The sequence below is a fragment of the Spermophilus citellus genome (assembly GCF_964194105.1).
Source record: "Spermophilus citellus genome assembly, chromosome: 3".
NCBI classification, from domain to species: domain Eukaryota; kingdom Metazoa; phylum Chordata; class Mammalia; order Rodentia; family Sciuridae; genus Spermophilus; species Spermophilus citellus.
The window spans coordinates 216,118,810-216,145,034 of record NC_138184.1 but is presented as its reverse complement, the minus strand read 5'-3'; the positions used below and the strand labels follow the sequence as shown (position 1 = coordinate 216,145,034).

At 45.9% G+C, this 26,225-nt stretch overlaps 1 protein-coding gene across 1 annotated transcript in view; it reads left to right on the top strand.

Annotated features, from left to right (window-relative positions):
* The window catches only part of ATP6V0A4 (ATPase H+ transporting V0 subunit a4), a gene marked incomplete at its 5' end in the record, with an annotated part of 44,413 nt that extends 20,482 nt beyond the window's left edge, over nt 1-23,931 (top strand). The window contains 10 exons of the mRNA XM_081287264.1: nt 36-175; nt 1,731-1,888; nt 5,330-5,423; nt 9,278-9,396; nt 10,813-11,029; nt 14,626-14,727; nt 17,577-17,693; nt 21,538-21,655; nt 22,529-22,700; nt 23,776-23,931. Coding sequence (XP_081143390.1) covers nt 36-175; nt 1,731-1,888; nt 5,330-5,423; nt 9,278-9,396; nt 10,813-11,029; nt 14,626-14,727; nt 17,577-17,693; nt 21,538-21,655; nt 22,529-22,700; nt 23,776-23,869 — 1,331 coding nt within the window. The 3' untranslated portion in view covers nt 23,870-23,931. The remainder of the gene's footprint in view (nt 1-35; nt 176-1,730; nt 1,889-5,329; nt 5,424-9,277; nt 9,397-10,812; nt 11,030-14,625; nt 14,728-17,576; nt 17,694-21,537; nt 21,656-22,528; nt 22,701-23,775) is intronic.
* Between the last annotated feature and the right edge of the window lie 2,294 nt (nt 23,932-26,225).

Below are 26,225 nucleotides of genomic sequence, written 5' to 3'. Positions count from 1 at the left end.
CAGACTGTCGTGGTCTCCACCCCCACCCCCTGCAGCCCCCTACACCATCATCACATTCCCCTTCCTGTTCGCTGTGATGTTTGGAGACTGTGGGCATGGGATTGTGATGCTGCTGGCAGCCCTCTGGATGGTCCTCAACGAGCAGCGCTTGCTGTCCCAGAAGAGCAGCAACGAGGTGGGTGTCTGCCCAGCAAGTGTCTCACGGTCTCCTCAAGGCAGTGTTAAAACATGTTCCCACCTTAGGAATAACATGTGCTCATTAAAAATAAGGAAGACAGGCAAAGTGAAAATAAGGAAAAATTCAACATAAAACTCACTGCAAAGAACAATCCTTTGGATGATTTGGTGTAGCTCATTCAGTATTTTTTTCCATAGTTTGACAAGCCACTTCCTCTCCTCGTCCTTGCAGCCCAGGGCCTCAGGCAAGCTAGGAAAGCTTTTTATCACTGAGCTTCAGCCCCGGCCCCCTTCCATTATTTTTTCTAGCATTATTTTCTTTTCTCTGATTATAAAAGCATTACATATTTATTGTAAAAACTAGGAAAATACAACAATCTAACCACCTACAGAAAAATCACAATCTATGTTTTTGGCTGTCTTTCCATCTTTTGTGTGTGTGATTATCCACAAATATATAATTTTCAAAAATTAGCATCAAGAAGTGCATATAAATTGTAACTTCTTTTTCTAACATAAAATATCATAAGTATTTGTTCATGGAAGACCGTTTTTCTATAAGCCTGTGGCCAGAACTCTTAGGAGACCCTGAGAAATCCTGAATACTGAGGCTTGGCTTCATTCATGTTTGAGGTTTCTGTGTTTCCTACAAGGTCCCTTTACAGTGTTCCAAAGATTGAAGCACCTCAGGGGCTGCACTGGCTCAAAGTTTATCAGCTAACCAGTAAATGGCTTTGTGTTCATGGAGATACATCTGACCAAGCCGAATTATGAAAATAGCTGCTAACTCTTATCACGGGTTGAGTCAATTAGAGCTAGCTGGTGAGGTCATTATGAGTTAATCATAAGCAAGGTCAGTGGGCAAGGTCAACCTGTGACCAACAGTTTTCCATGACCAGCTTAACAGATGTCATTTTCTACAGTAAACAACTCAAGTTGCAGTGTTACACTTGGGCACTTCTTGGAATGAGTGACACACTTCAAGCAGTGCTACGGGAAAGGGCTCTCCTCGCCGCAGTGAGTTAGACAGCCTCATGACACAAGACCCCAGATGAGTGTAGATTTGACTTGCCATGAACCAGCAGCCGTCAGAGGCCAGCTCAGTGCTGTGTTCTATAGGGACCCGAGGCAACAGCCAGTTTCAAGTCCCTTCCTTAGAGTTGAGGCCTCGGCTTCAGTTCACTTTCTAAGTAGACACTGGAAGAAAGAGTATGAAGCTTGTATATTTTTGTTTCCATGTTAAAAAATACCAGTCTAGAAACTTCTTTACTTCATGTCTGGAGTGCTGGGGATGGAACTCAGGCCTTGCACATGCTAGGCCAAAGCTCTACCACATCCCCACGCCTAGGACTTTCTGATCCACCCATGTAAGTCCAGGAAAACCAGGGCATGTGTGCTCTTCCTCTTTGGATTATTGGTGTCTGCCTTGGTCACAGGGTCCCCTCCATGGGACCCCCAGACTAGTGATGCTGGAGATTTCTGATAACACTCTCCTCTCTGAGATCTGCAGTGGAGTCCACTGATAAATGTTCTTTCTGTCTCTCTGGGGCCAGATCTGGAACACCTTCTTCAACGGGCGTTATCTGATCCTACTCATGGGCATCTTCTCCATCTACACGGGCTTGATCTACAATGACTGCTTCTCCAAGTCTTTCAACATCTTCGGCTCCTCCTGGAGTGTCCAGCCCATGTTCAGAAATGGCACATGGAAGTAAGTTTGTAGAATGAGATGGCTCACTCATTGGCCATCCGGATAGCCCCAGCAGCTGTCCTCATGGTCCAGAAAGTTCTTAACTGGCACTGCTTAAGGGCACACCTCCAAATTCAGTCCATAATTTAGTTTTAGGTACAAAACCTGAACCACTTCTTCAATAACTATGCTAGTAACTGGATGCACAGAAATATCTTTTATGATTCCAGAACCATGTTCCAGGTGCAATTGGGAAAACGAGTGGTAGGGATCATAGAAGAAAGCCTTCCTGGAAAAGATGGTGGCATTTGAAGCATACTGTGCCATGGCAGAGGCTGGAGGTAGAGTAGACGGCCAGCCTCAGCAACTTAGGCATTTTGGAATGAAGACTTTGCTTTAAGAAAATCCCAGACAGATGTTGAACTATGGTCTCAATTTCCAGTGTTCAAGGCTCCATTCTCTAGCAGAGCATTTCCTTTGGCTACTGAGGACAGCTTGACTTCAATGTTAAAAGCAAAGAGGGAGACGTGAGTTTTGCAAAGCCAGCTCCCTGTATTTGCCTGTGTCTGACAGAGTGGGGAGGGAATGGGTGTTGGGAAGTGAGGGCAGCTAATGAGGTCTGGGGGCTGCAGGAAAGTGGGACCTGGAAGCCCTCTGGATCCCAACAGCCTGCACCTCTCACATGCACCCCACGGATGTTTTAGCAGCTAATCAGATGAACAGTCACCAGACTGGAAGCACAACACTTCAGGAATGTGGACTCCTAATGGGGAGGGAGAAAGATTTTAGAGTTTGAGAAAGAGTCAGTTTGAGGAACTGGGAGAAAACAGAAGAGCCCTGGAGGGTAGCGGACTGCAATCAGAAATGTCAATCAGAAATGCTGACAACCTCGTGATTCTTAGGCCCCACCCACCCACCATACTGGAACTGAGGGGCACTTTACGCTGAGCTACGTCCCCAGCCCTTTTTCAGTTTTATTTTGAGACAGGACCTTGCTAAGTTGCTGAGGCTGGCCTTAAGCTGGCCTTGAACCTCCTGCCTCAGCCTCCTCAGCCTCTCCAGTCGCAAGCTCTTTAGGGAATCTACGTGGCATGAATCACATGGCTGAGGCACTCTCAGTAATTCATGGCTGATTTGCAAAACTACAAATCATAGGTGATGTTTTCCTAACATCAGTCTGTCCGGCTTCTTTGACTCAGTGTAAGGTTTCCTTGTCTGGTTCTGGAACTTCCGGTTGACAGGAAGTTGAAGTGAAGACGGAGGTGCACATTGTCCTGCCTCTCCAAGCCTGGGATGATTATAATATTTCTATTTAAGGAAATTCAGGGGGTTCTAAAGCATCCCTTTTAGTTTCTCTGATGGACCTAACTTCCTATAGGAAAGAATGGGAATATTAAGACAAAGAAAAATGAAGGATAAAACTGAATACAGATAGCTAAGTCTGTATTTTTTAAAAAAAATTCATAATTAATATCCTGAGGAGATGCCTAGGAGAACTTGTAAACAGAGAGAGGAATTTTGAAATGTATTAAATCCACATAATCTCACCAAACTTCCAACATGAAATTTCATTTCCCCCAGAGTATGATTGTGAAAGGTCCTTTTTAACTGGCTGGTGTCACTCTGCAGATGCAGGTAGGACTGCGGCTCTCTTACCCATGTGCAAATGACCTCTTCCCAATTCAAGTGACTCTTCAGTGACTCTGGAGCCTGGCCTGAGAGACACTCAGCCACGTGCCCAAGTGTCGTTGATAGTAAAAAGCAGAACCTCACTGACAGGTAGGCAGAAGGACATCGCAGTCATCCATCAAAACTCAAGTACTCAAGCAAGCTGATTTTGGTCCCTAGCCACAGCCTGGGTCTTGGGCCTGCTTCCTTGTAGTTGACCATGTCCCTCAGCTGAAGACCTGAGGCCAGGAGCATGCCGTGGTCACCGAGTTGGGTGTACCCTGGGAGTCTGGGGCATTTCAGGAAGAAGGGTTAGAAGGACTGAGAGGATCTGGCCCAGGGTAGGATGTGGGGCCATCTGGTCATCTTGTGGTTTGGATGAGGTCCTTCTTGCCTGTGTGCGGGTCTGACTTGTTTTTATCTAACTCCATCATAGTCACAGGTGGCCTGGTCTGAGGCTGGTGTTCCATGAGGCTGTGAATGTTCAGCAGGAGACACTGTGGCTTAGCTGAGTGCCAGGGCAGTTCCCTCCCGTTAGGTGTAGCTGCGTCCAGAACGGTTCAGCAGGGCCAGCTGCTTTGACTGTGTATCGAGGGCCTGGGCAGCATGGTGAGGTGTTCTGACATCCCAGCTGTTATTGAAGACACCTAGCACCTTATTTTTTATTTTTTGGTACTAGGAATTGAACCCAGGGGTGGTTTACCTCTAAGCTACATTTCTAGTTTAAATTTTTCTTTTTTAAAAAAATTTGAGACCGGGTTTTGCTAAATTGCTGAGGGTCTAAGTTGCTGAGGCTGGCCTCACATTTGTGATCCCCCCGACTCAGCCTCTGGAGTCACTGGTATTCCAGGTGTGTGTCACCATGCCATCTAGGTTAAGACCCCAAGCGTTTTGTTGCAGAAGGGAGGGAATTTATTTCTGAGCAGCCTGTGGAGTTCATTATTTCAAATGCTCATTCCTAAGGGCCCTTCCACAGAGGTGTGCTCTTACAAAGTTAACCTCTAATGGTCATGTTCCCTGGAGTCTTACTGAAGGGTTACAGCCTGTTGCATTTTATGATCTGGGCGAAGATGGGACATTCAGGTTTAAAGATGTTCACTAGGCTCAATACATTTAGGGCTGAGGTCACAGAGGTGGAAATCTGTGTGTGAGAAGTCCATTCATCCTTCATGATCAGCCCAGCTGTCCCCTGGGGAGACTCTCTCTCCTATATGCTCCCAACATCCCTTCCCCTCTCTCTTTTATTTTTTTTAATTGCCCTCTATTTTTATTCCCTACAGTTTTAATTTTTGTTTTGTTTTGAACCCTGGGGCACTTAACCACTGAGCCATCCTCAGCCCTTTTTTGTATTTTATTTAGAGTTAGGGTTTTGCCAAGTTGCTTAGGGCCTTGCTAAATTGCTGAGGCTGGCTTTGAACTCACGATTCTCCTGCCTCAGCCCCCTGAGCTGCTGGGATTACAGGTGTGTGCCTCACATTTTCATTTTCTTTCTTTCTTTCTTTCTTTTTTTTTTTTTTTTTACTACACCCCAATCAGTTCTTTGGAAACTTGGATGGTGAGTTCCTTGGGGGGGCAGAAAGTAATAACTTCCGTAGCCTTGGCTCCTCAGACAGGCTTGGCACATAGCAGGTGTTCCATACCCATGCCTGAAGTGATTCAATGAACAAAACTGACGACTCGTACCAACAGCCGGGCTTTGGTTGACCTGGAAGTTCATGACTGATGAGGCTACCGTATTTTTTTTCCATTTCTGGTTGATTTTTTTTTGTTTATGTTTTTCCCCTTTTTTTGTAGCACTCAAGTAATGAAGGGAAATGAATATTTACAGCTGGATCCAGCCACGCCAGGAGTGTATTCTGGAAATCCATACCCATTTGGAATTGATCCGGTAATGACGTCATCTTGGGTAACATATTTATGATGCACAGTGTGTTGTTGAGAAGCTGTCTGAATAGAGGGAAAGAAATTACCAGAACCTGTTAAACTAACAGGCTTATGTTGAGATAGAATATTCTGCTTTGAGGTTGTCCTGTTTTGTTTTGTTTTGTCTTTGCAGCGCAGGGGATGGAACCCAGGGCTTTATGCATGCTAGGCTAATACTCTACCACTGCCCTGCACCCCAGCCCCCATGCTGGAGAGGACACACAGAGCTAGATTCAAGCCAGTGCCCTAGCTGTACCTCTTCCCAGCCCCTGGGTCATTTTCCACACAGTTCCTGAACATCGCTTCTTTCTCCATCATTTATTCCACACACAAAAAATGATAGAATCCTTAAAAAGCCCTTGGTTGCCTGGAAACCATGCCTATTAGATAAGTGAGATAAATGGTTTGGCTTCCTAGTCAAGTTTCCTGCTTTGCATTTTCTTGCAATGGGTAACATCTTTCTTTTTCCTAGAAAATATGGATTCTCTTTTTTTTTTTTTTTACTGCATATGATTGATACAAGTTTTTTTTTTTTAAAGGTATACACTTCCTTTTATTTGTTTGTTATATATTTCTCAACAAACTAGATGTGAGCCAAACAAAACAAAGGTGTTTCCTTGCATAGCCTTTAAATATAAAGGAGTTAGGAGCTGATACACATGCCTGTTCATACAAAGCCAAGCTCGAGGGTCCAGCGCACACTACCACCAGGTGGCAGCCTTGTGCTCCAAATAGGAGAAGTGTAGACTTGAACTTGGCAAACGCTTCTCAGTTCTCTCTGGGAGAGAACCTGAGACCTCAGTTTTGATTGCCAACAGTCGAGAGTAAACAAATACCCTATAAAAATGGCTCTCTAATCTCTTCCATCTGGGGTAGTCTTTTCATTGTTCCCAGGCTCTCCCACTATCTTCCCACCTGCCTACCCTTAGAAAAACAGAAACATTGCTCAGGGTTTGTTTATATTTGCCACTCAGAAGCACCAGCATTCTCAGTTTTATGAGGAGTAAAATCCCTGAACACTGGTTGGTAACCTGCAAAGTGTTAGAAGCCAATTTGGGTTCTTATTTTTCTAAACTGGAAGGCTTTATTTGTGGTCAAAGGAGTGTCCCTATCAGTAAGCAGGCTGAGGAGGATCCTAGAGCAGGAGGAAGCCATGGCCTCCTCTTCTTGATCCTCGCTCACGTCTCATTTGTAGCAAATCCTGTCTGCTCAACTTGCTCCTCAGACAGAGTGGGGCTCTGTGTTGTTAGAAAAGGAAGAAAAACAACAACAACAAAAAAGGGTAAAGGAAGAAAAAAAGGTAAAAGAGAAAGTGGGACATTGAAAATAATGAAAAAATTTTCCTAGTAACATTTAGAATTTTGAGAATTTGGAGTCTTGGGCTGGGGACGTAGCTCAGTGGTAGAGTACTTGTCTAATATGCATGAGGCCTTGGATTCAGTCCCTAACATCACTAGAAAAGAAAAAAGAAAAATTCTGATCATTTTATCATAAAATAATACATACTGGCTCACCCCTCTATCCCAGTGACTTAGGAGGCTGAGGCAGGAGGGTCACAAGTTTGAGGTTAGCCTGGGAAACTTAGAAAAACCATTTTTTGAAATACAATAAAAAGAGTTGGGGACATGACTTAATGGTAGAATGCCCCTGGATTTAATCCCCAGTGCATACAAACAATTTTTTTAATTTAAAAATTAAAATAACATATAAAAAAATCTATATAGTACAAAATATTATAAAGAAAATCAGAAGCTGATTTTCTTCTTCTCCTGTTCCTGCAATCCTGTGTCTCAGAGGTAACAAAATATTCTGTGCTTCTGTCAATACTTGTGTTACAAATTAATGAAGGATTCTTTTTTGCATGATGTAAATTTCCACGGTACATTTACTAACTGTGTCAGCATCTCCTTGTGAATCAAATCACAAAATATTTGGCCTTTATTATAACTGAGAATCTTGTATTTGCTCATCATGGACACACAGTGGTTAAAATTCCAGGCTCTGGAATCAAAGTGCCTGGGTTGAAATCTCCATTTACTTGCTTGTGGTTTTGAGCAAGTTATCATCTCTGTATCCATTTCCTCACCTGTGAAGTAGACATAATAACAGCCCTAACTCCTAGGACTGCTCAGCAGGTGATAGGGTTTTTACAGATAAAACCCCCAAGCAGTCTGGTACATAAACATGGCAAATGCTCCTTAATGTGAGTTGCTGTTGTATATTTTTTTGAGGTGTATAAGTAACTTAATCTTCCTGAGATTGTGTATATCCATCCCGTAGATCATTTGTTAGAACTCAATGTGGTGAATTCATCTAAAGGGCTTTGTGTGTGCTTGGTACTTAGTACTATGAGCATCTTATCAAATTTGGCAGAATCTCCAGTGTGCTGGTAACCCTCACCCCCATGCTGAGTGATACTGTAGGAATGGGCCAACCAGGTGGGTGAAGGAAAGGCAGTGGGCAGAGGGCAGACCTGGCGCAGTTCAGATGCCAGGACAGATGACGAGGCTACAGAAGACCCCTGTTAGAGGGTCCCTTCTGCGTCCATCCTTACCAGCTTCTTGGTGGTTGTCCAGCTGGCTCAGGATGTTGCAAAGAAAAAATCAGTGGTATGAAGGTCCTGCTGTGTGTGTGTGTGTGTGTGTGTGTGTGTGTGTGTGTGTGCATGCATGCACATGCATGTGTACATATGTGCATATGTGTATATGCCTGTATGTTAGAGGAGGCAAGATGGATTCATATTGAGGCTTTGTCTACTTGGATGTTGGCCTTAAACAGAAGCAGAGTATTGGAGGAGAAAGTTGTTCAGAAGGGAAGGTGAGAGGCCCTGTGATTTTGTTACTTTTGAGATACAGCATTGCAAACCCTGAGGCTGAGTCTAGTAGAGGTTTGGGATGTGCCAAAGTGGGGTCAAGGGCAGGAGCAAGGTCTTGGAGTCTTTTGCATAGGGGTAGGAGTGGAGACTACAGGAGAGTTGAGGTTTCTGTGAGAAAGAGGAATTTAAGCGATGGGGATCATTAACCACTGTGAGACCCTAACTAGCCCCCCAACTGCTCTGGGTACTTGTCTTGTTTATCAGTTTTATTTTGGGCTGGGTGGGTACACATGTCCCTCACCTTGCAAGCCTGGACAGGTGGAGAAGGTAGGAACCATGTCTTACCCATAGTGCTCATAAAGATTGGCTGTAGGAGTGGCTTCTTGAGAAGGGCCTGGGAAAAAATGCTTTGTAATAGAAAGTGCTATAGAAATTCAAAGTAATGATGATGCACACCCATAATCCCAGCTACCCAGAAGGTGGAATCAGGAAGATCACAAATTTGAGGCTAACCTTAGCAACTTAGCAAGACCCTGTCTCAAAATAAAAAGGGCTGGAGATGCAGCTCAGTGGTAGAGCACCCCTGGGTTCAATCCCCAGGACAACACACACTCACTCACACACACACACACACACACACTCACAAGAAGTGGATATTGAATACATCCTGGGCCAGGGATCTACAAGCTATTAATAAGGGAACTGAGGCAAGTTTGAGACCTCTCCTTAGTGTTTCAGTTAATCTTTTCGTTTAGGACAGGGGAAAAGTCATATAGGATTCTTCTCCCTTTTTTTCTATCAGCAACTTGATATTTTATTAATGGCGCTGATGATTTTGGTACTGTTGTCACCTAGTTGCATTGATAATGGGCTCGGTCGGTCCTTTCCCTTTCCGGAGCCTAAAAGCATGTAGTTCTCAGAACAACTCCTGGAAGAATCTTGTTGTAGCCCCAGCTCCAGTAGAAGTCTCTCTCACGTGTTTCTTGTCACATTTCTTATTCCAGATTTGGAACCTGGCCTCCAACAAGCTCACATTTTTGAACTCTTATAAAATGAAGATGTCGGTCATCCTGGGAATTGTCCAGATGGTTTTTGGTGTTATTCTCAGCCTCTTCAATCACATGTGAGTTTCCTGATTCACCCTCTGATCACACTGATGATGTGGGGAGGTGGGGCCACCACCTTGGCCCTGCACCCCTGGGTATAAGCCTCCTTCCTGTGAACCATGCTTCCCTGTGTGTCTTACCAGGCAGGGGCGAGCCGGGTGGCTGGAAACAGCGGCACCTGTTTGTGCTGAGCAGAGTCTGTTGAAATTGAGCACACCCCCTGCCACTTCAGAAATAACTAAAGGCTCAGCAAGAGGCTGAGAAGCATGCACACCTGTACCCCCTAACCTGAGAGGTCCAGGCTGGTGCTAGTCAGGCTTAGCTCCCACCCAGTGGGCCAGGGGGGCCTTCTGGCCAAGGTGCTCTTGAATTCTGCACTCTGGAAGCCTCTCTGCCCTTTGTGTGTTCATGTTGGTCTGTCTATTTCTTTCTATTTCTCTCAAGATCCATCACTGGAAAGCTTCTTCAACTTATTTGTGCTGAAAGTATAAATGTTGGAGCATAACTTCAAATGTACCTGTTCCATGTACCTCTTGCAGACATGGCATCTGACTTGAAGTCACAGAAATATTCAGTGAGCGAACTAACCAGCACCCTGTTACTGTTGTCAGCTGACAGTGCTGTGCGTGTGGCCCGTCACAGGTGTTCGAGGGCCCTTTCTGACCTCTCTTGGGAGCCCCCTCTTAGCCTTGCAGGACTTTCTCTTAGAACAGGGACTGGCAAACTTTCTTTGTAGAGGGCCAGAGAGTGAATATTTCAGCCTTTCCAGGCTGTACAGTCTCAGTTGCAATTTCTTCCTTCTGGGTTGGTGGCACGAGAGCAGCCATAGATGTGACCTAAAGGAATGCTTGTAGTTATGTTCCCCATAAAACTTATGTGCACCCCGAGGTTTGAGTTTCATATAATATCATAACATATTCTTCTTCTTTTGTTTGACTCCTCTTACCATTAAAAAAATGTAAAAACAACAGCAAAAACTTAACTTCTGGGCTGTATAAAAACAAGTGAAGACTTGATATGACCCATGGGCCATTTTTTGCTGACTTGTCAGAGCATTTGTGGGAAAAAAGCTTCCAAATCCCGATTATTCTCTCCTTCTGCCTTCAAGTGTGATCCTGCGAGCTGGGTCCGCATGGGAAGCTGTGGCCAAATCACCCCTCTCTTTATGACTCTCAAAGGTCAATCTAAAGCATGACCTTTGCTTTATACATTGCCTTCTAGACCTGCGTTATCTCTGAGTCTTTTGTGCAAAAGCACTTCCCATATTTCCTTGCTCCTCTTTTCTGTGCACCCATGAGTGCTGCTCGCCTGGGGATCGCGGCTGTTGGCCAGCCGTGTTCAAAAAACAAACGGACATCTTGTCTTTGGGGAGTATGCTGCAGCGAGAATGTGCCTTCGATGTTCTGTCTTGTGTGTCTGTTCTCGACCCCCAGATACTTCAAGAACACTCTCAACATCATTCTGCAGTTCATCCCTGAGCTGATCTTTATCCTGTGCCTGTTCGGGTATCTGCTTTTCATGATCATTTTCAAATGGTGCCAGTATGATGCCCATGTGTCCCAGCATGCCCCCAGCATCCTCATCCACTTTATCAACATGTTCCTGTTCGACTACGATGACCCTTCCAACGCGCCCCTGTACAGTCATCAGGTAATTTGGTTTTTCGAGAATCCTTCTTTCATCCGCTTGGTCATGTCAAATCTCTCTCATACTCTTAGAGTATGGCAGGGAGTAGATATTTGCAAGACTGAGCTGTCTTCCCACCAGGGAAGAATGGTAAGTTTAACTTTCAAAAGGTTCATATTATAGGAGTGTACCGGTGCTGAGACTTTGTGTAGCCCAGCCCTTCCTGTCGGGGTAATAGACGAAAGGGGTTATTGCTGAGGGTGGAAAACTATGAGTGTCAAAAAAAAAAAAAAAAAAAAGAAAGAAAGAAAATAATCAGCCTGCTTCAAACAATAAAATGCTCAAGATAGCACCTTAAAATTTAATAATCTTGTACCTAAAAAGCAAACTCTAGCTAAGGTTCACAAGAATAGAATCAAGAAGGGAAGTTCTATAGAGCCCTTGCAAGGCCTGGGTTCAATCTCCAGAACTGCAGGAAGGAAAAGGAGAGGGAGGGGGAAGGGGAAGAGGCAAAGAAAGAGGAGGAGGAGTGGTGGGGGAGGAGGAGGAAGAGGAGAAGGAATGGTAGGGGAGGAGGAGGAGGAGGAGGAGTGGAGGAGTGGGGGGAGAGGAGGGGGAGGAGGAGGGCAGGAGGAGAAGGGGGAGGAGGAGGAGGAGGAGGAGTGGAGGAGTGTGGGGAGAGGAGGAGCAGGAGGAGGAGGAGGATTGTTGTTCCTTTGTTCACACTGGTCCTCAGTTTCTGGGAAGCTATAAACCTGCCTCGTTGTTGTTCTTGTTCTCGGTCCCACGGCAGCTAGAGATTTTTTTCCCTTCACTTTTCTGCTTTTCTTTCGTGGACAGCATGTTCCAACAGTTGGATTTTATTGCTACTTTGACGTCTCCTGTTTCTTTTAGACTCTTAATCAGCTTAATACAGCCGTCAGTCCCTCTGTGTTTGTGGGGGGCTGGTTCCAGGACCCCTCACCTGCTGTGGAGTGAGTGCTCAAGTTCCTTCCGTAACAAGGTGTGGTAGCCACACATAGCCTACAGACCTCCTGCTGCATATTTTAAACATCTCTTGGTTACTTATAGTACCTGATACAATATAAATGCTGTGTAGATAGTTGTTGTACTATTTTGTTTAGGGAATAATGACAAGGAGAGAAAAGTCTGTATATTTTCTTTTTAAAATATTTTTGATCTGTCATTGGTGAGTCTGTGGATATGGCACTTGCAGATAGAGAGGGTCATGTGTATTTTATTTTGAAAAAGTATAAATGTCCCATCCATCAGACCCAGACATAAAAAGAACACAGTAATTATTTGATAACACAAATAGTTCTTTTTCCCTGGCTTCTCCCGGTGATTAATGCAGTAATAGAGCGTGCCCGCAGGTTTTCACCAAAGGAGGACCCGCTTCTTTGCCGATTCCTCTGGGTGGAGCTCTGTGGCGGTGCCAGGTGGCGCTTTGGTGTAGAGTCCTCCAGAGGTTGCTCTGCTGGGTGTCCTGGTTAAATGTGACTTCACGCTCCTCCCTGGCCATGCTCCTGAGTTTGACTCCTCCTCCACAGAGGCATCAAATAAGAAGAGAAATGCCTCATGATGGGGTTTTTGTGAGGAATGATTTTACGAAATCTGTGAAGAAGTGTGCTCTGACAGCCCCGTTGCTGTACTGCAGTTGGCTGTGTTGAACATAGTGGTAGCCTTGAGCCGACCCAGAGTGCTGGCGCGCATAAGTGTTCTTCGAAGGATCATTTGCTCAGTGCTGGAGTAAAAATGGAAGTTTAGCTGGATTTCCCAGACTAGTCTCTTTCAGGCAGAAAATGAGAGTGGCCAAACATTTCACGTGTTAACTGCCTTCATCAAGCCCAGGATCCTCCCTTAGCCTAACGTGCTCCCTCTACTGCACAGTGGTGGCTTTTCCAACATTTTTTTTTTTTTTTTTGGTACTGGGAATTGAACTCGGGCACTCAACCTCTGAGCCACATCCCAGCCCTATTTTGTATTTTATTTAGAGACAGGGTCTCACTGAGTTGCTTAGTGCCTCACTTTTGCTGCGGCTGCCTTTGAACTCGCCATCCTCCTACCTCAGCCTCCTGAGCCGCTGAGATTACAGGCGTGCACCACCATGCCTGGCTGCCTTCCCAACTTTTTTGGTCTCAAAAACATTACTGGGACTACTAGGCTGTTTTCCCCTCGCCTGAGGACTAAGATTCATCATCTCCATATAGTTCGAAGTAATCTCATTTTGGGGTCATGCAGCTCCATGTCCTTGCCCTGCCTGTCTTTGGACGTTAAGCAGGGACAGCGACACTCCTGTGCATACCTAGCCAGGTGCTTTTTGCGTCATCAGGGGAAAAGCCTTGTTACAAACAGGGACACATGACAATGGGCAGCTTTGGGTGCAGGAGCTGGGCAGGCCCGAAGCTGATCTTCTTTTGAGCATTTAAAACGGTGTGAGATGGAAGATTGAACAGAGAGTGTTCCACGGTTGTCCAGGTCAATCTCGTTAGCACTGGGGTAATACATCAGTTGTCTCCCAGCCTGCACTGCGGGCGGTCAAAACAGCAGAAGCAGTATGAAGGCTCAGGAAAGTGCTTTTTCTTTTCCTTCACTTCATTCCAGGCCCTTTCAGCATCCCTGACCCAGCCCTAGGGACACCTGGTTCTTTTGTCAGTCCTCACAACTGGGATCTGGAGTGTGTGTGAAGAAAGAGGTGGGGACGGGAGGATAGGAAAGGAAATAGGCAGCAGCCGTCCCGTGGTGGTGCACGCCTGTAAGCCCAGTGGCTCAGGAGGCTGAGGCAGGAGGATCACGAGTTCAATGCCAGCCTCAGCAATTTAGTGAGGATCTAAGTAACTTAGCAAGACCCTGTCTCTAAATATAAAAAGGGCTGGGGATGTGGCTCAGTGGTTAAACACCCCTGGGTTCAATTCCTGGAACCAAAACCAAAACCAAACCCCAAAAATGCAGCAGGACGATAGAAGGGATCTCTCCTGGGACTCAGCAGAGGCCAGAGGACCACGAGAGCCTGGCTCCAAAGTGAGCTGTGAGAAACCACCATCAGGGCGCAGTGAGTGTCCTGCCCCCCTGGGCACTGGCCCAGAGAGAGGAGGAAAGGCAGGTGGAGGTTGTGGGGAGCTTTTGTATTCTTTATTAAGAGAAGGAGCAAGAAATCTTGGATCATTTTCTAGCACTAAAAATATAAAATCACTGATTGAAACAATGTGAATGAAAGGACTTGGTTACTATGGAGTGAGCGGTGGGTCAGGGGACTTGCAGTTTTCATCTCAGCCTAGGGAACAGGTTAAAGCATCAGGAGAAGAAAACAGAGCTGCCTCTGTGAGGGGTCTCACAGCACTTCTTGTTTTAAAGGCTGGTGACGTGTGGTGTCAGTGTGGATAAGGGCTACATAGAGAGTAAAGCAGATCCAGCTTCCTCCCTACCCCAGGCCGCGGGCACCATGGCACCGACATTTCTCCATCTGCAACAGGAATATTCCAGATCTGAAGTTGAATAGACATGAAATTCTTTAGATCTCTAAAGTGCTTCTGAAGTGACCCATGTGGACCATTGTGATCGTGTGAAGTCGATCTGTGGTTACTTTCAAATGAGAGGGTCTCATCATTTTGGTCTTGCAGCGAGAAGTCCAAACCTTCCTCGTCATCATGGCGTTGATTTCTGTGCCATGGATGCTTCTGATAAAGCCGTTCATTCTCAGAGCCAACCATCGGAGGGCCCAGGTAAGGGCTGGGTTCACTCACCCACTGTGGTAGCAGTGTGGCTTCTTGACAGTGGAAGTCTAGGCAACGTTGAAAGAAAGCCTGGGGTTCTGTGACCCGAGGGATGTGGGGGCTGTCAGGGACATGTTTCCTTCAGGAGAGACACACCTTGGCCCTCTTTGTCCCCTGCCTACTAATCCTCTTATTTCCAAACACATTAAATCTTTGTTCCTGAAAACTTTGCTCACGGAGTAGGTGTGCTATCTAGCGGTAATTAATGATTTATAAGACACTGAACTTTGTTGTCTTAATAGTTGAACACAGGAGAAATTTACTACAGTTTTACTTTTGAAATGAATAGTAACCTGGGCATGGTGGTACATGCCTGTAATCCCAGCGACTCGGGAGGCTGAGGCAGGAGGATTGCAAGTTTAAGGTCCATCTCAGCAATTTAGCAAGGTCCTAAGCAACTTAGGGAGACCCTGTCTCAAATTTTTAAAAGGCTAGGAATGTAGCTCAGAGGTAGAGCACCCTGGATTCAATCCCTGCTACAAATATATAGAAAGATTTTACCACATTCTGTTGCAGATTGTGTCAGGGAACTAGAGTAGTAAGGAAATTCAAAAAAGTCAGTTCTTATTAATTGGTGATTTTCCTCCTGTGCCAAATACCGTTTCTGCCTACTTCCTCCTTTTGTCTAAATGGCTCCTGAGCTTCAGATTTACCCAGAGAATGAAAAAGATTAATATCCACCTGAAGCAAATAGGATTTAGGAAGATTAACCTCTTCCAGGGGACATCAGAGTCTAGCTCTGACACACTTGTGCTGTTTGAGATTATTCTCTGCTTTCTTCATTAGAGTAAAGGCTCAAGTGGAATGTGCTAAGATCGCATTGCCCCAAGTGGTTGTAGATACATTCATATTAAATCCTACTTTTCTAAAATCTGTGTTGGATATTGACCTCAAATATAATTCATGAGGGCTATGGATAGAGAGAAAGACTGAGAAAAGAACACTTGTTTGTTATTTGGTTAATTGAGGAGAGACTAAGGTGGTGAAGGGAGGTTGCATGATATACAAATTCAGAGTTCCACGCTGATCATCCAAGTTCTTATGAGGATTTATTTATCAAACTAGGAGGCCAAACGTATTTTATTTAAGAGTTTGTTGGTTTGACCCAACAATTGTAACCCAAAGTTACAATTGATCTATCGGGTGTGTTTGTTTTAACAGTAGGAAGCTTCTTTTGCACACAAATTGCTTTTCTGTAAAGACTGGGCACAGTGTGGCTCTGGAGGAAATCACATGCTCTGGTTTAGATGGTCTGGAGCCCAGTTGAAACCTGGCCCAGTTGAAAGGTGATTATACCTAGATTTTACTTTCCCTTGACTTTTTTCTTTCTTTTTAAAAAAGTATATTTGTGTTGGAAACTTATAAATATTTACACAAATGGCATGTGGACTTTCAATTTTACCCCTGCCCAGACCCCTGCACATATTAGTTGCAGAAAGAAGTAAAGATATTTTAAAGCCTAATTTGCAATACTCCTTCTATGAAATCGTCCAGGAACAACTTTGGATGTGGGACATTCAGCTCCATAGTAACTTGAAAGGACTACAGGTTGAGCATCCCTAATCTGAAAATTCAAAACTCAAACTGGTGCAGGATTGGAAACTCGTTGAGCTCCAACAAGATGTCATAAGCAGAAAAGCCCACACCTGACATCACACTGTGGATCTCTGCCAAAATGCAGGCACTCTGAAGATACTGATAAGTTACCTTCAGGCTACTTAAATCAGGTGTATTTGAAACACAAATGAACTTTGCATCTAGACTTGAATCCCATCTTTGAGATATTTCATTATATACATGTAACTATTCCAAAATCTGGAAAAATCAAAATTTGAACTACTAACTACTTCCAGTTCTTCTTTTTTTAAAAAAATTTTGTTGTAGTTGGACACAATACCATTATTTTATTTTTATGTGGTGCTGAGGATCGAACCCAGCACCCCGCACATACTAGGCGAGCACTCTACTGCTGAGCCACAACCCCAGCCCTGAACTACTTCCAGTTCTAAGCATTTCAGATACATCTGTATTGCCTTTGAACTTCAAGGTGCTACTAGGCCCAGTTGAAAGGTGATTATACTTAGATTTTACTTTCCCTTGACTTTTCTCTTTCTTTCTTTTTTTTTTTTTTAAAGAGAGAGTGAGAGAGGAGAGAGAGAGAGAGAGAATTTTTGATATTTATTTTTTAGTTCTCGGCGGACACAACATCTTTGTTGGTATGTGGTGCTGAGGATCGAACCCGGGCCGCACGCATGCCAGACGAGCGCGCTACCACTTGAGCCACATCCCCAGCCCTCTCTTTCTTTTTTAAAAAGTATATTTGTGTTGGAAAAACGTATTACTATCTCTTAAGTTTGCCCATGGAAAACTAGCTGTTTGAGTCACAGACTATGTCAAAGTTACAATTGATCTATCGGGTGTGTTTGTTTTAACAGTAGGAAGCTTCTTTTGCACACAAATCGCTTTTCTGTAAAGACTGGGCACAGTGTGGCTCTGGAGGAAATCACATGCTCTGGCTTTGGACGGCCTGGGTTTGATACTGATTCTCACTGACTAGCACTAATAACGGTGTGATCTTGGGTACCTTTCTTAACCTCTCTGTGCTAGTTTGCTTCTTTGTGAAATAGGGTGATAATTATGCTTCTGTGAAATCCTTTTGAAGGGTTAGCAGGATAATATAGAGTTTAGATCAGTATCGGATACACAGCTGACTTTCAACAGGAGTCTTTATTTTATGCAGTACTGTTATGATTCTAAGGGTGATTGAGAACTCTCTTTGTTTCCTTGCTTGATGATAGCTGCAGTCATTAATAACTCAAGAAAATGCCACAGAGGACATTGAAGGTGGCAGCTCCAGTCCTGCTGGCCAGAAGACTTCTGCGGGTGCCCGGGAGGCTCAGGACGACGAGGAGGAGGTATCATGGAAGGCTTCCCATTTTGACAGATTATGGAGATGCGATCTTGTCCTCACAGTCACTGGGGTGTGGGCACTGACCCTGGACACAGGCACTGAGCTAGGAGGCTCTGGGACCCTGCTGGCCTCAGCTCTGTTGCCCCTGAGTCTTAGAAGGTCCCAGGGAAGGAGGACTATCTGAGAGGATCAGAGCAGCTGTTTACCAACCCATCTGGGGGTATTTTAGGATTCTGGCCAAGTACTGCCCTGTCTGAAAGAGTGTGGGATCTAGTGGAACAGAAGGGCCTACCTGGTGCTGAGGTCCCCTGGGAGTCCACCACATTTACTCTCCTCTTCCCATCAGTGCCCCTCAAGGACAGCAGAGCCCTTTCTAGCCTCAGATACTGAAGTCTGAAGTGGATTATTGATTCCCACTGGCTTCTCCTACATAATCATACATGGCGGCCACAGCCTCCTTGTTCTGCCTCCTCTCTGCCCACCTCGACTCTGGTCACTTATCTCTACCCTTATCTGCCTCCACATGAGTCTGTGCTCTGTATTGTTCTCATCCCTCCTGCCCTGTCCCTGTGGGATGCTGTCCACATTTCCTCAGATGAGTCCCAACTGCAGCTTTCACTTGGAGCTCTTTCCCATGAGGCCAGAGATGCCATAAATGGCTCCATTCGTGCTGGTAATTACTTTAAAAATTACTTAAACAAATGGATGGTCAGTTAGAATGAATAAAAATTGGATGGTGGGAAATCTCCCCCACAAGGTTCCGGGGACAGAGAGTAACCCATGACAGTGGCTATTGGTGTCCCTACCTCTGTCAGATGTGGTGGAGTGTTTTGGAAGCCAACCCACCCAAGTCCCAGCCTGCCCAGGACAACCTCCCTCACCTGTTCTCCTCCAGCCCTCAATGTATTCCCAGGCAGCTTCCTCCTGTCACCTCCTCTATGAACTGGTGTCCTCGTTTGGTCCTCCTTAGCCTCTCATGGGCTCCTTAGCCCAGGGTTCATCAGGCTTGGTCTCCCTCCCTTGGCCCTCCTTCCCTTTCAAGTGCCTCCCCCACCAGGAGTTGGCCAGATTCAGCTAAGAGCACAGTCCTTCAGACTTCAGACTTCAGAGCACCTCTGCACTCATACCCGCCACAAGATGAGCGTCACCAGAACCACCCTCTCCTTAGACCAGTGGCTGCAAGTTAGGTGAACCCCTGAGACTCCTCCAGGTTCAGCACTTTATAGAACAACTCACAGACTCAGGAGGCTGCTGCACATGACAGTATATTTTGTTGTAGCAAAAGGATGCAAATCCGAGCCAGGCAGAGGCAGAGACGAGCAGTGTGGGATCTAGGGACAGGAGATTCCAACTGTGAAGCTTCTGTGCCCGAGGAATGCCTTCCTCTCCTGGCACTGATGTGTGACAACATACACAGGGAGGACTGCCAGCCTGGGCACCTCCCTGGGGACTTCAGTGCCCAGGGTTCTCCTGGAGTTTCATTATGTGGACATAACCCCAGGGGCCTGCTGTCCTATCTCCCTCCGGACCCTGGAGATCGGCCCAGCCCTCTGGTCACATGGCTGGACTCTCTGGTGTCCATCATCCACCCACCGTGAGTAGCAGGCGCTGCACTAGTGAGATGCAGCGGGTTTAGAGGGGCCCTCCCAGGAGCCAGGCCCAAGCCAGGCCCACTCCGTTATCTTGACTCTACCCGCTCCATCCCTACCCAGCCCTGAGCCTTTGGTTCACAGAGCGGTTTCCATGGCTGAGTGGAGAGGCATTGCTTTTTTGGGTTCTCTCTATTACTTGGGACATGGTTGACTGTGGCCCCCATTCCTTCCAGATGTCTGTCTGTCATTGACTGCAGCTGGCTGACTGCGCTGTGACGTCTCCAGCTCCTTTGACCTTTCTTTCTCTCACTGGTTTCTTTTATTCCCCATCCCTGAAAGAAGATGTTTCTGGAGGCTGGGAGTGCCTTCCTCCATGACCCGTCCCTTGTTGAGTTTCTTGCTCCTCCATGGATGTCCTGAGTGTCTGTCCCTAGCGGGACTTCTTCTGCTGAGTTCCAGTTCCACCTTTCGTCATGCTGAACCATTCTCCCATATGGCCGCTGTCGTCAGAAGCTCGGCCCACACGAGGGTCAGCTGCTTGCCTCCTCCCTGCTCTCTCCATTGCTGAGGTGCTGTTCTTCTGGCCACCGGGGCTCCATGGCCTCAGAGCACTGCAGTGCCCTGGCCCAGCTGGGTGGGAGGGACAGTGTCCCACTCCCATGTTTGCTGTTTGTCCTGGTTGCTGCTCCTCTATCCTGGGCTGTGCTGGCTGCCAGCACCTTCTCCCTGCTGGGCCGCGGGCTACTTGAGGTGAGGTCAGGGCCTGGACTGTTTTCCCCACATGTCAGAGTGATGGAAGGCAAACGAGCCACTGTGGCTTCTTGCCACCCTCTCACCTCGGGTCTGAGGGACTGAGCCAATCACCACATCGGCCCTTTTGCCCACAGGCCGCTCCTCTCCAGTCCACGAAGCTGCCAGCTCACCTCCCCCCGGGTGTCTGCTCACCTCCCCCAGGTGTCTGCTCACCTCCCCCAGGCGTCTGCTCACCTCACTGACTCCAGGCAGACTTCTCAACTCTTCCAGAGCTTGGCCTTCCAAAAACTTCAACCACCAGGCACTGTCTTTCACCTAAACAAACTTCCATTTTCAGCCACATTGATCCTTCTTTTAGTTTCTCCGCTATCACTGGGAAACGTCACCACACGCTTACCCTACCTTACTTTGTCCTAGTTTTCCTCAAGTATGTTTATTTCCCTGAGTTAATCTGGAGGTGTCTCGACAGCAGAGCACACACCTTGTTCATCTGAACCTCGTTTGCAACACCTTTCAAGGGCAAGGGGAATAGAGAGGCTGGACAATAGGCACCAAGACACAGAGAGAAGACATGAGCTGTAGTGCTCCACAGCAGGGACGGTGACTGCAGTCCACAGGAGCCTGTTACCCATTTTATGCAGAACTCAAAGAGAGGAGCTCGAAGGCTCCAAAGATGCAGGACTGGTCAGCAGGCAGAAATGCTCATTACGGAGTATTACTCTGCATTAAAAAATGACAAAATTATAGAATTTGGAGGGAAATGGATGGCATTAGAGCAGATTATGCTAAGTGAAGCTAGCCAATCCCTAAAAAACAAATGCCAAATGTCTTCTTTGATATAAGGAGAGTAACTAAGAACAGAGTAGGGAAGAAGAGCATGAGAAGATGACTAACATTAAACAGGGATGAGAGGTGGGAGGGAAAGCGAGAGGGAAGGGAAATTGCTTGGAAATGGAAGGAGACCCTCAGGATTATACAAAATTACATACAAGAGGAAGTGAGGGGAAAGGGAAAAATAATACAAGGGGGAGAGATGAATTACAGTAGAGGGGGTAGAGAGAGAAGAGGGGAGGGGAGGGGAGGGGAGGGGGGATAGTAGAGGATAGGAAAGGCAGCAGAATACAACGGACATGAGTATGTCAATATGTAAATCAGTGGAAGTGTAACTGATGTGATTCTGCAATCTGTATACGGGGTAAAAATGGGAGTTCATAACCCACTTGAATCAAAGTGTGAAATATGATATATCAAGAACTATGTAATGTTTTGAACAACCAATAAAAAAAATTAAAAAAAAAAAAGAAATACTCATTACCCTCACTCAATCAGCACATGTTGTATACATGTGTTGAGATATCAGACTGCCTGTCTTGCAATAATTGCATATGTACAATTATCAAATCAATCAAAAATTCAAAAAGTAAAAAAAAAGATTTTTTAAGGTTGCCGATATGAAAAAATAAAAGAAAGTACTTCATAAAATTTTTAAAAATTCTCTTTCAGTTCAACTTTGGAGACATCTTCGTCCACCAGGCCATCCACACCATCGAGTACTGCCTGGGCTGCATCTCCAACACGGCCTCGTACCTCCGGCTCTGGGCCCTCAGCTTGGCTCATGCACGTGAGTCAATCTCCCCTGGGAGCTACATGCAGCATACTCAAAGCAGAAGTGCCTTCCCTGAGTTACTTGTGGTGTGTTTGCCAGAGGAATGCTGTTTTAATATATTTTATCATGTACTTATGATTCCTTAATTAATTTAGTGTAGTTTTCCACCTTTTGAGTTTACATGAGTAGAATCCTGACTTGGTCAGCTTGGGCTGCCATGACAAAATGCCATAGACTGGGAACTTAAACAATGGAGAATTATTTTCTCACAGCTCAGGAGGCTGGAAGTCCAAGAAGAGGGTGCCCCCATGGCTGGGTTCTGGTGAGGGCTCATTTCCTAGCTTGCAGATGGCCACCTTCTTGGTATGTCCTCCATGGAGGGGAGAAAGAGTGAGAGCAAGCTCCCTGCTGTCTCTTCTTATAAGGTCACTAATCTCATCATGGGAACCCTTTTCCCAATCTCTTCGAACCCTCATCACCTCCCAAAGACCCGTCTCAAATACCATCACATTGCAGGTTGGGGCTTCAACCTATGAATCTGGGGAAAGACATAAATATTCAGTTTCTAACAAGTCATGCTATGTGCATTCTGTGTGTGTTTGTGTGTATAAATCATATGACTTGGATCCATTCATTTTGTTGCCAATAGCTCTAGTTTGCTTACTTCCATTGGTGACTCATATGCCATCATGTATTTCTCTGGTTTCCTCTTGAGGGTAACCCCGCCGCTGTGAACGAAACTGCAGACAATCTTTTACAGGTACCCTAGGGCACATGTGCATGAGTTCTCCATCTGAGTGGAGTTGAGATTTACCATGATTGTATAGAAATAATCTGTGTTTACAAGATAGACCCCGTGGTTGAGAATGTGTCTCTTGCATCTTGCAGAACTCTCTGAAGTTCTCTGGACCATGGTGATGAAGACTGGCCTTCACCAGGAAGGCTGGGGAGGACTCATCGGGGCCTTCATCATCTTTGCCGTGTTTGCTGTTCTGACAGTAGCCATCCTTCTCATCATGGAGGGCCTCTCGGCTTTCCTGCATGCCCTGCGGCTGCATTGGTAAGGACAGTCTTCCTGTAGAAGCTCAGGGTGGTGTAGGGAAAGAGGGCAGGCTGACAGTTTCATATCCCCACCTGCTGCATGATGTTAGTGACTTGCGTACCTTTTTGCAACCTTAGTTGAGTTGTCGGCTGGGATAATATTCAATGACGACATAAGACACGTTTCCATATATACTGGCTGCCCTATAATAAATGTTACTTTTCGTTTACTCCTCTTTTAAATATTAAACGCACATTTAAAATAAGTGACTTGTCCAAGCACAGGTGAGATGACAGGTCGACTTGGGCTCCTAGAGCGTGTGCCGTGGCAATCTGGATGTTTGCTGTGGCTGCTGAAGATAGGAGTTATAACCATAGAACAAGCTACTCGATGCCAAAGTGGAAACAGAGAGGGTACCGCAGTGAGGAAGGTGCTCACAGGAAGCCCTGAATGTTTACAAAATGTCCCCAGAGACTATCGGTGGACACTAAGCTGAGGATGCACATGCATGCCCTCCGGCTACCCACACTGTCCTCAGCTTATACTGGTCTTTTCTACCCCCCTCTATGGTAGCTGATCACAAGAAAAGTTCTTATGCTTCTGCAATCAGTAGAAAGAATGCCCTGCCTCCATAGCCACGTCATTTCCCTCCATACCATTAAGAACGTGAACTCTGAACATCACAAAATACAGATGATGGTCTGTGGTATTCACTCTGTAAGTTATAGATGTACAGACCTGATTCTCCCACAATAGCACAGGCCCCACAGTCGGGAGTCAGGTGACAACAGAGGCCATGCGTGACCTCAGGAACATCGAGGGCATCTTTGCTGGTGATGGAGGCAGGGTCAACATGGGAAGAGCTGCCAGTGTTGTGGTCCCTGAAGCCTGGAGGAATGAGGTGGGGGGTGATGGTCAAGAGAAGGGCTTAAAAACCACCAGGATTCCCATGGCAGCCATCAGCCGGGGAGACTCCAGCAGGCCTTTCTGAACGTGTGCTTGATTTTCTACATGTTCTGCTTCTTCCTGCTGCATGCTGACCTCCAGCTTCTTATTTAATCCCCCTTTTTCTCATCCTTCCTCCCAACAACAGGGTGGAGTTCCAGAACAAGTTCTATGCCGGGGCTGGGTACAAGTTTTCTCCATTCTCCTTTAAGCACATCCTGGATGGGACAGCTGAGGAGTAGGCTTTGCCTTTACCGCCTGCACCCGTGTCTGTGCCAATAAAGAAGTTCCGTCCTGTCTTTGATGTCAACCCATGCAAAGCCCTCAATGGAATGATTGTTCTCTGCCAGCCGGAAGCGTGGAGCTATGTGTTTTTTGGTTATAAGCCTGGGGATTCCATGTGACTTAACCACATCACAGAGGAGCTCCTCTCGAAAATCATTTTGACTTCACGTGGGGTTGTAATTATCAAATAATAAAATGATTGGGAAATGAGTGGGGATGCTATACAGATATCTTCTTGCAAAATTTAAAGTATTATATTCCCCCAAACAAATATATGGGCCATTCACTTTTTCTTAAGATGTCTTTATTTGGAATTACCCTGTAACAATAGCATTGACAATTATAGGCCAACACTGAACAATGGAGGCGCACAGCTAGTCCCAGAGAAGGATCACGTTCATTTTTCTCCCTCATTTCCCTCTTCCTCAAACACCTTTTCCCCTTGTTTAAGGCTTAGCATTACAAGATTAGGAATTTTCTCATGAATTTTCAGATGAGGAAGAACAGGTAATGTTCTCTCTCTGGGCGGGGCAGGGGGAGGCTGCCCCCAGGAGTCACTCTGCATTGCTAAATCCTGTGAAATGAAGCGTGACAATGTGGCACTGCTCATGGGCGCCATTGACCACAGGTGCACGTTCTGCTGGAGTAGCTGCAGAAAGATGCATATGCTCTGGAAACTTCTAGAAAGGGTGTACCAGGAGGGAGACATGGTTACACTGTCACCCATTGATCTTCAGTTCTGTGGGCCCAGAAGTTATTTCTTCGTCACCTGGACCATCAGAACCCTAAGAACCTGATAAGAGTGTTTCCATCAACTGCTTTGTCTGACCCTAATCCCGGTGAATTATGACCGCTGTGGTAACTGTACTAGTAAAATCAAGTATTAACATTTTTGTAGGGCTTTTACAATTTATGGGGTACTTCTAAGTGGTACCTTGTTTAGTTCCAAATTCTCACTGTCAGAAAAATTCCAAAAGAGCTGACCAAATTCGAAAGCACCTTTGGATGGGACTCTTTCTTTTAGCCCCCTCTTATCCTCTGTGTGATGGGACTGACTGGTGCTTAGGGAGGTGGCAATGCTCCTGCCTAAAAGGAGGCTTCCTTGTCACCTTTCAATCCAATGTATGACTTGTCCAGCCCAGTTTAATCCACTGATTGGGTACTCAATAAATGTTCATTTAATCGGGTCGGTGGAAGAATGATAGTTGGAGAGATGTGCAGGTTGGAGGTTCAACTTTGAGGTTTTATTGTGTACCCTCAGGCAGGAAAGGGGGTTGCTCCCCTCATTGCCAAATGGGGACAATGTCCTCCATTCTCTGGATTGTAGAAAGGGGGTGGCAAAGGCTGGACGAAGAGGGGATGCTTGGTCAGGGGTTGGTTGAATGGGGAGCAGGCAGTATGCAAGTGGGCGTAAGTATGGCCCTTACTCCATGATCACTGGAGAGTTTTAAGGTTCTCAACTCACTACTGCCCTTCAATAATAATAATTAAAAAATATGCCGTGCTTAGCCGGCCCACAGCTGTGGCCGAAAGAAAAATGTTAGCAATTTGAAAACTTCCCTCTGCTGCTGGCCTGGGCCTCCATTTAGAAATGCCCGAGCATCCCTGAGAAGAGCATATTCGTTCCCAGGGTGGTGGTCACCTTCTGTTTCAAGGACAGGTGTGACTTCCCCTTTAAAAAGGGATCATCAGGGGAGGGCTGCTGAGAAGGGGGTGTGCCCTACCTGCCACTCACCTGCCCAGGACCTGAGATTGTTCCTTAAAGAATCCTGTTGGGAGAACTGAGGTGAAAGAGGGCTAAGACCAGGGCCCAGGCTTCTTGGGAAGGGAGGCCTGGAAGCCCCCAGAAGCCTTCAGGGTCCCACTGCCCTGTGAGACTCGGCTGTCACTGCAGTGAAGCAGAGGGCCTGAAACACACGGAGGTAAGAGACCCTGTGGGGAGCAGAGATCTGCATCCGTGTTCGTGCTGTGTTGTGGGTGTGGTGGGGTGGGGTGGCGAGTGCACTATCGTCATCGTCATTGTTGTGATTATCATTGTCTTCAGTCACATGCTGCTTTATTAGTGAATGGCTGACGGCAAGTGGAACAAGAAAATTTTATTCTAAACTGATGATATTGTAAAACAAAGTCTCTCATACACATGCAAATTCACTTAAGAAAAATCTACAGGGGTCCATTTTTTTTTTCTGGCTGAAGAATCTAGCACATCCAAATGCAATCAATAAAATAAAATGTCATCCCATCCGTAGAATTTCTATTAATGAAGTTTGAACAACATCTGAGCCTTTTTTTGGAGTAAATCCTTAATCTATT